The 13,792-nt window shown below is 38.9% G+C and overlaps 1 protein-coding gene across 2 annotated transcripts; it reads left to right on the plus strand.

Moving 5' to 3' along the window:
* The first annotated feature begins 1,020 nt into the window (after positions 1–1,020).
* On the plus strand, positions 1,021–13,275 carry LOC127634970 (myosin-7-like). 2 transcript variants are annotated; one of them, XM_052114752.1, is made up of 39 exons: positions 1,021–1,035; positions 1,162–1,207; positions 1,339–1,547; positions 2,139–2,282; positions 2,358–2,514; positions 2,680–2,707; positions 2,809–2,911; positions 3,012–3,104; positions 3,193–3,256; positions 3,389–3,487; positions 3,571–3,674; positions 3,811–3,949; positions 4,040–4,158; positions 4,252–4,401; positions 4,933–5,103; positions 5,185–5,494; positions 5,742–5,827; positions 5,941–6,146; positions 6,538–6,661; positions 6,856–6,992; positions 7,076–7,331; positions 7,423–7,665; positions 7,746–7,922; positions 8,020–8,165; positions 8,261–8,351; positions 8,439–8,828; positions 8,918–9,044; positions 9,152–9,270; positions 9,361–9,557; positions 9,672–9,855; positions 9,943–10,108; positions 10,251–10,375; positions 10,482–10,790; positions 10,890–11,093; positions 11,200–11,496; positions 11,901–12,005; positions 12,114–12,209; positions 12,426–12,560; positions 12,927–13,272. In XM_052114752.1, exons 3-39 carry the CDS (start codon positions 1,347–1,349, stop codon positions 12,945–12,947), a joined length of 5,823 nt encoding a protein of 1,940 aa, XP_051970712.1. In that variant the 5' UTR covers positions 1,021–1,035; positions 1,162–1,207; positions 1,339–1,346; the 3' UTR covers positions 12,948–13,272. The 2 variants fall into 2 exon arrangements, with proteins under 2 accessions (XP_051970712.1, XP_051970711.1); XM_052114751.1 differs by having other exon boundaries at positions 11,901–12,209; positions 12,927–13,275.
* The last annotated feature ends 517 nt before the right edge of the window (positions 13,276–13,792 follow it).

Consider the following 13,792-nt stretch of genomic DNA (forward strand, 5'->3'; position numbering starts at 1 on the left):
CTGACCATCAGTAAACTCGTGAAGGATCTCACACAAAGGTGCTTTTGTTGGGTTTCATAATTAACACTTTAAGACTATTAGACATCATGGTAGCATTATGACTCCTTGTTAGACTGAGAGTCTTGACACTCGCTTATCAGCAGGTCTTCAAGTTACTTCAAGTTACTCAACTGTCAGTCTCCTGGAAAACTGCTGCAATTATCTGTGAGATCTATAGTTGCTGCAAGAGATTGAGTAATTAAGCAGATACTGAATATGTGACGAAAGGAATCCCAAGGTAATGTACTTTATAAGGCATAAGGCATAAACCAAAATATAGAAGTTGAGATATTTCAATATGCAAGAAATAAACATTTAAGTATAAAATTTCTGTAAAACCTTAAAAAGCTAGAGGGGAAATCCTAAATGTTATTGGGGTTTTATTACGTTCAACTCTATTGGGGTATACATGTAAGAACACCCACAGTCAATATTAAAGGGCATATTCTGTACAGAAAGGTAATTCGCGCTCTGTTAATGGACACGGTTCGATAGATCATGCAAGCTGTTCCTCTCAATCAAAGAGAGGCATTCAGCAGAAATGTCATAGTGATATCTCTGTCCTCAAGTTTAAAGGGAAGGAGACAAATGCCCCATTACTGATACAATGCAAACAGAAATATTCACACCAGCTAGACACTGACCTTAACCATGCCTAAACAATAACTGATAAACCACCTCTAGAGGCCTCTAGTGGAACGCAAAGGAACATGTTCGTGTGAATACTATATATATATATATATATATATAAAACCACAACATCCATTTTGGATACTCAATAACCATTAATAATTCTCTGTCTGACATAATACAACAGAAACTGCCCCCACCCCAACCCACTTGTCTCAAGCACACCCAACCCATTCTTCCTAACCAAACTGGGCGAGCAGTATGCTTTGTGTGATGCCAACAACCATATTTAGAGGAACAATTGCACTATAAAAGAAGACCTGTCATGTTTTCAGTTGTATCATCGTTAACTATCAACTGTGTACAGTAAGTTCTGGGAGCCTAATTTCTTAATAAAAACTAACCTTATAGTCAAAAGTGATCTTTACTGGTGATAGTATCACTGACAAAATTGCAGAAAAGAGTGAAATAATGTGTCTTTCTTTTGTGTAGAACTACAGCATTGAACCATCAGCCGTTTGAGAAGTGAACAGCAGAAGTGAGTGGGCTTTAGTCCTACCGAAGAAAATCATGATGATTGTTGAATTTAAGCAACTACAATAAAAAATGAGCACTGGTCAAAACTTGAATAACAATGCATTAAACTAAGTTTACTTATAAATCTAATAGGGTGAAATATGGGGGATACTGCGATGGCAGAGTTTGGACCTGCGGCTCCGTACCTCAGGAAGTCGGATATAGAGCGTCTGGAGGCCCAAACTCGCCCCTTTGACATGAAGAAAGAATGTTTCGTCCCTGATGCTGAAGAGGAATACCTTAAGGCATCTATCACCAGTCGTGATGGTGATAAAGTCACCTGTGAGACTTCTAAAGGGAAGGTAAGTTCAAGCTTTAGAAGCTGGATTATGATTAGAAAATAATTACCATGTACAGTTGCCAAGAGACTTTGTTATGTGTATAACAAGCTTTAATTTGGGAGTTTGGAAGTACTTACCATAGTTGGATAATTAGAGTTTAGATGGTGCTAATCAATATTAGATTAATTTATACTAATCCGGAATGGTGGTGGCATAGTGGGCTAAAGCACTGAACTGGTAAGCAGAAGGTCACTGGTTTGATCCCCACAGCCACCACCATTGTGTCCTTGAGTAAGGCACTTAACTCCAGGTTGCTCTGGGGGGATTGTCCCTGTAATAAGTGCACTGTAAGTCACTTTGGATAAAATTTAAATTTATTGCAAAATACTATACATTTTAAGTATATATTAAGATATAAATGTATAGACAAAACTAATAAAAACCTATTAACATTATATCAATTTAATAAAAACTCAACGTGTTATTAGTTTATCAATTCAAAAAGGAAGCAAAACCTTGTTTTTGAACAACCTCTCCATCTAGATTAAATATGCACACAGTGAAGAGCAAAATTAAAAAGTCTTTTGACTACTGTATCTTGTGTACCCACAGACAGTAACTGTGAAGGAAGCTGATATTCATCCTCAGAACCCGCCAAAGTTCGATAAAATTGAGGACATGGCGATGTTCACCTTCCTCCATGAGCCCGCTGTGCTGTTTAACCTCAAAGAGCGTTACGCAGCCTGGATGATCTACGTGAGTCACAACTTACAGTTCAAGATCTTATTATTATTACCACAGCATCTTATTATCTCTTGTTCTCTCTTTTAGACCTACTCTGGGCTCTTCTGTGTCACTGTGAACCCCTACAAGTGGCTGCCAGTGTACAATCAGGAAGTTGTCGTTGCTTACAGAGGAAAGAAGAGGAGTGAAGCTCCTCCTCACATCTTCTCCATCTCAGACAATGCCTACCAGTACATGCTGTCAGGTGGTGTTCTTGACATTTCTGAATGTTTTTAAACTCTTGCCATTTGTATGAAGTTATGGCATCTTAGAGTTATGTATTTGCTGTATATACTCTATCTAACAAACAATAATAAATATACAACATTTAGGTAAGCATATTCTAACAAAAACATTTTCTATGTTGCAGACAGAGAAAACCAGTCCATTCTTATCACGTAAGATTTTTTGTTTTGATTAGCTGCTGGGATTTCACTCAAATAGTTGAATCTTTTCAAATAATTCTTAATAGCTTTCTGAGAATGAATTGTGTTGACAGTGGAGAATCTGGTGCTGGAAAGACTGTAAACACCAAAAGAGTGATCCAGTACTTTGCCAGTATTGCTGCTGGTGGAACCAAGAAGGAAACCAGTGACAAAAAGGTTAGACTTCAAATTCACTGTTATTCACAATATTGTTTTGAAAGGAATTTAATAATAAAAAAAGCAAGATTGTTTTTATATTATTTATTTTTGCTTTTAGGGTACTCTGGAAGATCAAATCATCCAGTGTAACCCCGCTCTAGAGGCTTTCGGTAATGCCAAGACCATCAGAAATGACAACTCATCTCGCTTTGTGAGTGCTAACCGCTTTTAGTTGCAGATTGTTTTTTGCCAATAATATTCATCTTGTAGATTTCTACACTTCGCTTCCTTTCAAACAGGGCAAGTTCATCAGAATTCACTTTGCTGCCAGTGGCAAGTTAGCATCTGCTGATATTGAGACTTGTAAGAATGATCTTTAATTACTTATGAAAGTGTCATTCATGACTCTTCTACTCTATGCATGTGTACAATTATTTTGGCTACTGGGCACTTGGTGCTATTGACCAATGCCTCCATTGTGAATCCTCTAAACAGATCTTCTGGAAAAATCCCGTGTAACTTTCCAGCTCAAGGCTGAGAGAGATTACCACATCTTCTACCAGATCCTGTCTCAGAAGAAACCAGAACTATTAGGTGGGAAAAACACATATTAGCCTAAAGCAAGACAACTTTATATCACAGAATGATGTCTAAGTGTTTTGTATCTTCTCTCACAGAGATGCTGTTGATCACAGCAAACCCTTACGATTACGCGTTCATCTCCCAAGGAGAGACGCAAGTGGCATCTATCGATGATGCTGATGAGCTGATGGCTACTGATGTGCGTTATCCAAAACATCTGCAATTCTCATCAACATAAGTTTGATAGAGTCTTCTCTATCAAAACAAAACTAAACAAAAATTAACTTGATTTAAAAGTAGAATTAGTCATGTTATGCATTTTACATTTCCTCTAGGATGCCTTTGATGTGTTGGGCTTCACCCAAGAGGAGAAGAACAGCATCTACAAACTGATCGGTGCCATCATGCACTATGGCAACATGAAGTTTAAGCAGAAGCAACGAGAAGAACAGGCAGAGGCTGATGGGACTGAGGGTCAGTATTTGGACAAATGCTGATGCATTACATGCAGTTATTGGTTGATTGATGATTTTTAAAGATCCAACCATCTATTATTGACTACAGATGCTGATAAATCAGCTTATCTGATGGGCCTGAACTCTGCTGATCTTATCAAGGCTCTGTGCCACCCAAGAGTCAAAGTCGGAAATGAGTGGGTCACCAAGGGACAGAATGTCCAGCAGGTGGAAACTACTTCCTGACATCATAAACATACATAACCCAACTGTAATTGCACTTTTTCTTTAGCATTTCAATTTACTATCTCGACTGAACAGGTGTACTACGCCATCGGTGCTCTGTCAAAATCGGTGTATGAGAAGATGTTCCTCTGGATGGTTGTGAGAATCAATCAATCCCTGGACACCAAGCAGCCTCGCCAGTACTTCATTGGTGTGCTGGACATTGCTGGATTTGAGATCTTTGATGTAAGTATTTGATTTGATGTTCCTATTTGTCATTCACATTTAACTAACATTAAGTAAAAAAAAAAGCTTCATTAAAAGCTTGTCTCAAATCTTGAAAGTCTTGAAAACTAATTCCATTGGATCCAGTCATGTAGCCATAAATACTGGATTAAATTCACTGCTATCCAATATTTTCAAATGATATCTTTGCCTGTGGTGATACATATTAATCAACGTGGATCAGTACGTATAAAGCAGCTTTTTTTAAAAAAAATTTATTGCCAATAGCCTCCATAACTAGGGAAAATTATGACTTGCTATTGCTAATCTGTGCCAGGTGGTATTAGAGGGAAGGATCATCATCATTTAAGATTTGTCACCAATATTTTTTGTCTATTTTCCCATAAAAGACAGAAGGCCAAAAAGAAACAAAATTCCAATTTTGATACCTAGGGAAGCTGGTGCTTGAATAGAAACTTCTTATCTTCAATGTATCAATATAAGATCATAACATGTCCCACTTTCATTATTGGTATTCCATGTCTATTCTAGTTCAACACCTTTGAGCAGCTGTGCATCAACTTCACTAATGAGAAGTTGCAGCAGTTCTTCAATCACCACATGTTTGTGCTGGAACAAGAGGAATACAAGAAGGAGGGTATTGAGTGGGTCTTCATCGACTTTGGCATGGACTTACAGGCTTGTATTGATCTCATTGAAAAGGTGAGTTTTTAAAATTTAGAATTCTGACAAAAACATTCTGAAAAACATCTTAACTAATCTGAACATTCTATTTTTCACTAGCCCATGGGTATCATGTCCATCCTTGAAGAGGAGTGCATGTTCCCTAAAGCCAGTGATGCCACATTTAAAGCTAAGCTTTATGACAACCACTTGGGGAAATCAAACAACTTCCAGAAGCCCAGGATTATCAAGGGTAAACCAGAGGCTCATTTCTCCCTGGTTCACTACGCTGGCACTGTTGACTACAACATCAATAACTGGCTGGTGAAGAACAAGGATCCTCTTAATGAGACTGTTGTCGGCCTGTATCAGAAGTCCACCATGAAACTGCTGTCTAACCTGTTTGTAAACTATGCAAGTGCTGATTCAGGTAAGAATATTTTTCAACAGATTTTTAATATCATGGTTTTAGATTAAGCTTCAGTCACTTTCCAGTAAATCGCTATCACTGTTCTTTAACACCTGCTTCAGAACAGGTAACAAGCCTGTTTGCTAATCATGGTGGTACCATCTTGCATGTGTTGCCTTGGTAATAACAAGTCAAGATTTTATATTTGGTTTATGTTAACATGGTTTGTTATCTCATAAAAAATAAAAATAAAAATGTCTTTCAATAGCCGCGGAGAGTGGAGGAGGAGGCAAAGGTGGGAAGGAGAAGAAGAAAAAGGGGTCTTCTTTTCAGACGGTGTCTGCCCTTCACAGGGTAACATACAGATTGATTCTGGACAGCATGATGTAGTTTCCTAATCTGTTTTGACAACAAACAAAACTAAATATACAGTATATGGGCATTGTCTGAATTAAGTCTATTCACAGGAGAATCTGAACAAGTTGATGACCAATTTGAGGTCAACTCACCCTCACTTTGTGCGCTGCATCATCCCCAATGAGACAAAGACTCCTGGGGCGATGGAGAATCCTCTTGTCATGCACCAGCTGCGCTGTAACGGTGTGCTGGAGGGCATCAGAATCTGCAGAAAGGGATTCCCCAACAGGATCCTGTATGGAGATTTCAAGCAGAGGTACATCCACTTTAAAAGCTTGAACAAAAAAGTTTTATACTATTATTTGTAATACTATGCCAATTCTTCTGGCCATGTCTGACACAGCCATTGATATTAATACAAAATATCTTTGTTACACCAACTTTAGTATCAAACACATCACTTCATGAGAACACAATTACAAATTATGCAACTAGAGTTAAATGTTTCATGTTTTGCATATTTAGTTTTGCAATTCACTTAAATGTCTCTTAACTGCCATATAATAGTTTACTTAAAATATCTTTTATGGTTTGTGTCTAATAAATTACAGAAATTGTAGGTAATTGAAATCAAATTACTTAAAATGGCAATGCGTAAATGGCAATTACTAACCTCTATTTTATATATATAAAACATTCAACAATAGATATCGGATCCTAAATCCTGCTGCTATCCCAGAGGGTCAGTTCATTGACAGCAGGAAAGGAGCTGAGAAGTTATTGGGCTCTTTGGATATTGACCACAACCAGTACAAGTTTGGGCATACTAAGGTACCCTAAAAAAAAGCTAACATTCAGGTTAATTACTTCTAGGTTCTATATTAATTTTTTACATTGCATAGATACAAGACAAAAGCAAATAAATAACAAATTTAAGAATGAAAAAATGTGACATGAACATGCAGGCAATGTTGGTCACATGCATAGTGTTGCACTAAAAAAAATATGTCCATTCCATTCCCAAGGTGTTCTTCAAGGCTGGTCTGTTGGGTACTCTTGAAGAGATGCGAGATGACCGTCTCGCTCTCATCATCACAAATATTCAGGCTCGAGCTCGTGGTCTACTTTCAAGAATTGAATTCCAAAAGATTGTTGAACGCAGGTGAAGCTTTTGAACATTACACCAGAGTAATACCACAAGAGCTAGTACATTTCATATGAAATGCTTTTTGGATCAAATTGCAGAGATGCATTGCTGGTGATCCAGTGGAATATACGTGCCTTCATGGGGGTCAAGAATTGGCCCTGGATGAAGCTATACTTCAAAATCAAACCACTGCTAAGATCTGCTGAAGCAGAGAAAGAGATGGCAAATATGAAGGAAGAATTCCTTAAGTTAAAGGAAGCTTATGCCAAATCTGAGGCACGCAGAAAGGAGCTTGAAGAGAAGATGGTTTCCATGCTCCAAGAGAAGAATGACCTGCAACTCCAAGTCCAAGCTGTGAGTTTAATAATTTATGAATAAAACGTAATTATGAGTCGCAAAGGAATGAAAATATACAAAATATTTTTTGTATCTGTAAAAATACCAGGAGCAAGATAATCTTTGTGATGCTGAGGAGAGATGTGAGGGTCTGATCAAGAACAAGATTCAGCTTGAGGCAAAATCCAAAGAGCTGACCGAGAGACTGGAGGATGAAGAGGAAATGAATGCCGAGTTGACGGCAAAGAAACGAAAGCTGGAGGATGAATGTTCTGAGCTCAAGAAGGACATTGATGATCTGGAGCTCACTCTGGCCAAAGTGGAGAAAGAAAAACATGCCACTGAGAACAAGGTCAGTTTTCAACAGTGAAGATGCTAGAGATTTAAGAACAATGTGTTGAGAGTCCCTGACACAATGACCCAATTCTACAGGTTAAGAACCTGACAGAGGAGATGGCAGCTTTGGATGAAATCATTGCCAAGCTGACCAAGGAGAAGAAAGCTCTGCAAGAGGCCCATCAGCAAACGCTGGATGATCTCCAGAGTGAGGAAGACAAAGTCAACACACTCACCAAAGCCAAAGCCAAGCTGGAGCAACAAGTTGATGATGTGAATAGTTTGATCTCTTACTTGTACATTCAAAACTTATAACACACTTAGCTTGAAGGCAATTACTAAACAAATATACTTTATTATTTCCTTTTAGCTTGAGGGTTCCCTGGAACAGGAAAAGAAGCTTCGAATGGATCTAGAGAGGGCAAAGAGGAAGCTCGAGGGAGACTTAAAGTTGTCCCAAGAGAGCGTGATGGATCTAGAAAATGACAAACAACAGCTAGAAGAGAGGCTTAAAAAGTGTGTTTTCCAGGAGATGCAACAATTAATCAAGAACATAACCAAGAATCAGAGACCTTCTTAGTAGATGTAATAAATTATTTCTTTCAACACAGGAAAGATTTTGAAATCAGCCAACTCAATAGCAAGATTGAAGATGAGCAGGCCATGGCAGCCCAACTTCAGAAGAAACTGAAGGAGCTGCAGGTGAGCTTTAGGCTTCTTAAAAAGAAGGCTTGTTGGAAACTATATAACTAGTGCTAGCTTTAATTTTTCTTTCCATCACATTACCAGGCTCGAATTGAAGAGCTTGAAGAAGAGCTAGAGGCTGAGAGAGCTGCTCGAGCCAAAGTTGAAAAGCAGAGGGCAGATTTGGCCAGAGAACTGGAGGAGATCAGTGAGAGGTTGGAGGAGGCTGGTGGTGCCACGTCTGCCCAGATTGAGATGAACAAGAAACGTGAAGCTGAGTTCCAGAAACTGCGTAGAGACCTTGAAGAGGCTACTCTGCAACATGAGGCCACTGCTGCTACACTGAGGAAGAAACATGCAGACAGTGTGGCTGATCTGGGAGAGCAGATTGACAACCTTCAGAGAGTGAAGCAGAAGCTTGAGAAAGAGAAGAGTGAACTCAGACTGGAACTGGATGATGTGGTCTCAAACATGGAACAGCTTGCCAAGTCCAAGGTGTGCAACATTCACTATTCTTTTTCTCTTTTTGCCCACATTCACAGAGTTATATTTCTAAATGGTCTTCTAACTTCTCCTGATTCTAGTCAAACCTTGAAAAAATGTGCAGGACCCTTGAAGACCAGATGAGTGAGTATCGGACTAAATATGAAGAGGGGCAACGCAGCATTAGTGACTTCACCATGCAAAAAGCTAAGCTGCAAACTGAGAATGGTATGTTTTATCACATGGTACCATCATGTACTCTAGGAGTGTTCTACGCATGAACGCAAAAACAAAACATATATTTAAAGTTGTAATGCTATTGTAATCTATCACAGGGGAACTTACAAGACAGCTAGAGGAAAAGGACTCCCTAGTTTCTCAGCTGACCAGAAGCAAACAGTCATATACCCAGCAGATTGAGGACCTCAAGAGACAACTAGAGGAGGAAGTGAAGGTATATATTTTTTTTCAAAGCACAGTATTTATTATCTACTGTCTATTGCATTTCTTTGTATACTTAACCAGATATTTCCTATCCTTATAGGCTAAGAACTCCCTGGCCCATGCAGTGCAGTCTGCTCGCCATGATGCTGATCTGCTGAGAGAGCAGTATGAGGAGGAACAGGAAGCCAAAGCTGAACTGCAGCGTAGTCTCTCGAAGGCAAACACTGAGGTGGCACAGTGGAGAACCAAGTATGAAACTGATGCCATCCAGAGGACTGAAGAGCTAGAAGATGCTAAGTATGATACAAGAAATACAGTATTTGATTTTCCCTATACTTTTATTCAGATCTTGTTGTTATTGGAAGACAAAAGCCTCAATTGTTATGCAACTAATCCTGTTTATTTATAAAGGAAAAAACTTGCTCAGCGTCTACAAGATGCAGAAGAGGCTGTTGAAGCAGTCAATGCTAAATGCTCCTCTCTGGAGAAGACCAAGCACAGGCTGCAAAATGAGATCGAAGATCTCATGGTTGATGTGGAGAGATCCAATGCTGCTGCTGCAGCTCTGGACAAGAAGCAAAGAAACTTTGACAAGGTGAAAAACCTATTTGTAGATAAATAAACTTTTATTCTTGCAACCTGAGATTCCATCTCAATTAATCTATCTGACTTTAACATACAGGTCCTAGCTGAATGGAAGCAGAAATATGAGGAGTCTCAAAGTGAGCTGGAAAGTTCCCAGAAGGAAGCCAGATCTCTGAGCACTGAACTGTTCAAACTTAAGAACTCTTATGAGGAATCTCTGGATCATTTAGAGACCATGAAGAGAGAGAACAAGAACCTCCAAGGTTTCCTTGATCTTTGTCTCTATTTATTATTGTCATTGTTAGTTGTAATAAATGTAAGTATTTAATCACATTAATTGAATTATTTTTATTTATTTATTGTTTTTTGATGTATAAACCATTGCTGCAATTCCTATAACAACAGAGGAGATTGCTGATCTCACTGAGCAAATTGGTGAAAGTGGAAAGAACATTCATGAACTGGAGAAAATTCGTAAACAGCTGGAGCAGGAAAAGTCTGAAATTCAAGCTGCTCTGGAAGAGGCTGAGGTATCTTGATTGTGATTTTTAAGCTGTACCTTTACATTTCTCAGAAATAATATAATAAGTGTGAAAATGATTCACATTTCACATTAAAATACATGTAATCTGTCAGGGCTCCTTAGAGCATGAAGAAGGAAAGATCCTTAGAGTTCAGTTGGAATTCAATCAGATTAAAGCTGACATTGAACGCAAACTGGCTGAGAAAGATGAGGAGATGGAGCAGGCCAAGAGGAACCAGCAGAGAATGATTGATACCCTTCAGAGCTCACTTGAGTCAGAGACTCGCAGCAGGAATGAAGCCCTCAGACTGAAGAAGAAAATGGAGGGAGACCTCAATGAGATGGAGATTCAACTCAGCCAAGCAAACAGGCAGGCAGCAGAAGCCCAGAAACAACTCAAGGGTCTTCATGGACATCTCAAAGTATGCTAAATTGTGTTATAAAATATAAATTCCTGCTACTTGTTTGAAAATCACACTAGAATCTGTGGTCTTCTCTTCTGTAAAACATGTACTTCACAGGATGCCCAACTGCAGCTGGATGATGCTCTTCGAGGTAATGATGATCTCAAAGAGAACATCGCCATTGTGGAGAGACGCAACAATCTGCTGCAGGCTGAACTGGATGAGTTGAGATCTCTGGTGGAACAGACTGAGAGAGGAAGGAAACTGGCTGAGCAGGAACTGCTGGACGTCAGTGAGAGGGTTCAGCTTCTGCATTCTCAGGTATGGCAAACTAGAACTAGTCAAACACAAGAAAAGCCTTTAAATGCTTTCTCAGTACATCGTTTTATATAGAAACCATATTAATGTCAATATTACTATTGTTCAGAACACCAGCCTGCTGAATCAGAAGAAGAAGCTGGAGGGAGACAATTCTCAGCTCCAGACTGAGGTTGAGGAGGCCGTGCAGGAGTGCAGGAATGCTGAGGAAAAAGCCAAGAAGGCCATCACTGATGCTGCCATGATGGCAGAAGAGCTGAAGAAGGAGCAGGACACCAGTGCTCATCTGGAGCGCATGAAGAAGAACATGGAGCAGACCATTAAGGACCTGCAGCACCGTCTGGATGAAGCTGAGCAGATCGCCATGAAGGGAGGCAAGAAGCAGGTCCAGAAACTGGAAGCAAGGGTCAGTTTATGAAACGCAGTTATAATGCATTTTATAATTAATAGTTTTTGTGAAGATGACAATTATTAATATTATTTAAACTGATAGCTTCAATAGCTGATAGCTTAACTGAGAGCAGGCAGTGGGTTAAGGCTCTGGGTTACTGACCAGAAGGTCAGGGGTTCAAGCCCCAGCACTGCCAAGATGCCACTGTTAGGCTCTTGAGCATGGTCCTTGACCCTATCTACTCCAGGGGCGCCGTACCATGGCTGACCCTACACTCTGAACCCAGCTTAGATGGGATATGTGGAAAAAAATAATTTCACTGTATATATGCAAAAGAAAATGTATGTATAATGTGTGACCATAATAAAGGCTAGTTCTAGGCTTCTAATCAGAAAGTTTGAAACCTTTGGTTTTGCTAGGTGAGAGAGCTGGAAAATGAGGTGGAGATAGAACAGAGAAAGGCGAGCGAGTCTGTGAAAGGAATCCGTAAATATGAGAGACGCATCAAGGAGCTCACCTACCAGGTCACTATCTCTGATATACAAATAAATGTGTTTTTATACATACAAGCATTTTGTAAATCTAAACAAATTCTGATGAAGTTAATGTGTACCCTATGGCTATATCTGCAGACTGAGGAGGATCGTAAGAATCTGGCTCGTCTTCAGGACCTGGTGGACAAACTTCAGCTGAAGGTCAAGTCCTACAAGAGAACTGCTGAGGAGGCGGTAAGATAAAGATAATATCAGTTTTAAAAAAAAAAATCACCAATAACCTAATATTGCTTATATGGAAAAACTAGAGAAGTACAATTCAGAACATTTTGCATAAAATTTGTCGGATTTGGTTGCAAATAAATTAAATAAATGATCTGACTTGGGGACTCCAAATAGGGCAAATCATATGGCACTGCTGAATAGAAAATATCTTCAATTTTTCTTTAGGAGGAACAGGCCAATTCTAATCTGGCCAAATTCCGTAAACTGCAACATGAGTTTGATGAAGCAGAGGAGAGAGCTGATATTGCTGAATCTCAGGTCAACAAGCTGAGGGCCAAGAGCCGTGATACTGGATCCAAGGTAAGTGTTTTCCTTGATATAACAGATTCAGCTTACCTTATTTGAAAACTACATTATAACATAGACTAAATCAAATGTTAAATGACTTGACAGATGTTGTTTGTATTGCCATAAATGTAAAGTATAAAAAGCAACTATTAGTTCAAGATTCAAGGGGGAAAAAAGGGTGTTGCCACGGAAAGCACATCTTGCTATGGAGAACTAAAGACAAACCCATTCAGAAGACAATTTGAAAGGAAACATGAAAATGAATCTTAAATGACTATTGGAAGTCCTGTGCAGAATTTATTTAATTTTCTAATACAGTAAAATAATCTCCACCATACATCTTTTGTTTTGCCTTGTTTTCTTTTCTCCTTTGAACAGAAAGGACATGATGAGGAATGAAGCTCTTCCATCATTCAGTATCTGATGTGTCTCTTTGAATCCATTAGACTAGCATAATAGAATAAAGCAAATGTGCAACTGAAACTTCTGCCACATTGTCTTATTTCATAAATAAAACGGACCACCCGGTTTACCCCACATTGCACAACAAATGTAAGAATGTCTTGTGTTTTTATATTAATCCGATTTGACAAAAGCTGTGAAATCCCACTGATTGCACTGAAATTCATCCACAAATTTAGTTGTCTACGATAAATACTTCAATGAGTCCAAATACTTATTAGTCTTACTTTCTTATCAGGCGACAACTGACATATCTTGCAGTACAATACTAATTCTTGCCCAAGTCAGACCCCTCATATACACATAATAAACAATCCTGACAAAAATCTTAAATATCTTTGAATAGATGGGCACAGATATTGTGAAATTTGACTTACCATCTGAAACAGTCCCAATAGACGAAAACATTGGAGAAAACATCTTTCAGAAGAGTGAACCCTCTAGGACAGATCTTCTCTATAGGTTAGAGTGATGTGACAAGAAATGGGTTCTGTTGCTCCAGATGATATAGTGGATCATCCATAAGTGTTGAATAGAGGAGGAGTCTATAGCAGAGCAATGGGGAGTAGGAAAAGTGTTACTCAACACTTGAGACTAGGAAGAAAGTATGGCAACCTCAGCACTTGTCACTTGTGCTATGTTAAGAGCTCCATCAAGCTTAACACTTACTACATTTCAGCCCTACATTCATGACGGTCTATATGATGCAGACTCAGCTTTTAAGAGTTCAAGGAGGTTAAACTATGTGTCAAATATTACATGGAGGGAGCATTGTTCTCCCT

The sequence above is a fragment of the Xyrauchen texanus genome, chromosome 42 (assembly GCF_025860055.1).
Source record: "Xyrauchen texanus isolate HMW12.3.18 chromosome 42, RBS_HiC_50CHRs, whole genome shotgun sequence".
Lineage (NCBI taxonomy): Eukaryota > Metazoa > Chordata > Actinopteri > Cypriniformes > Catostomidae > Xyrauchen > Xyrauchen texanus.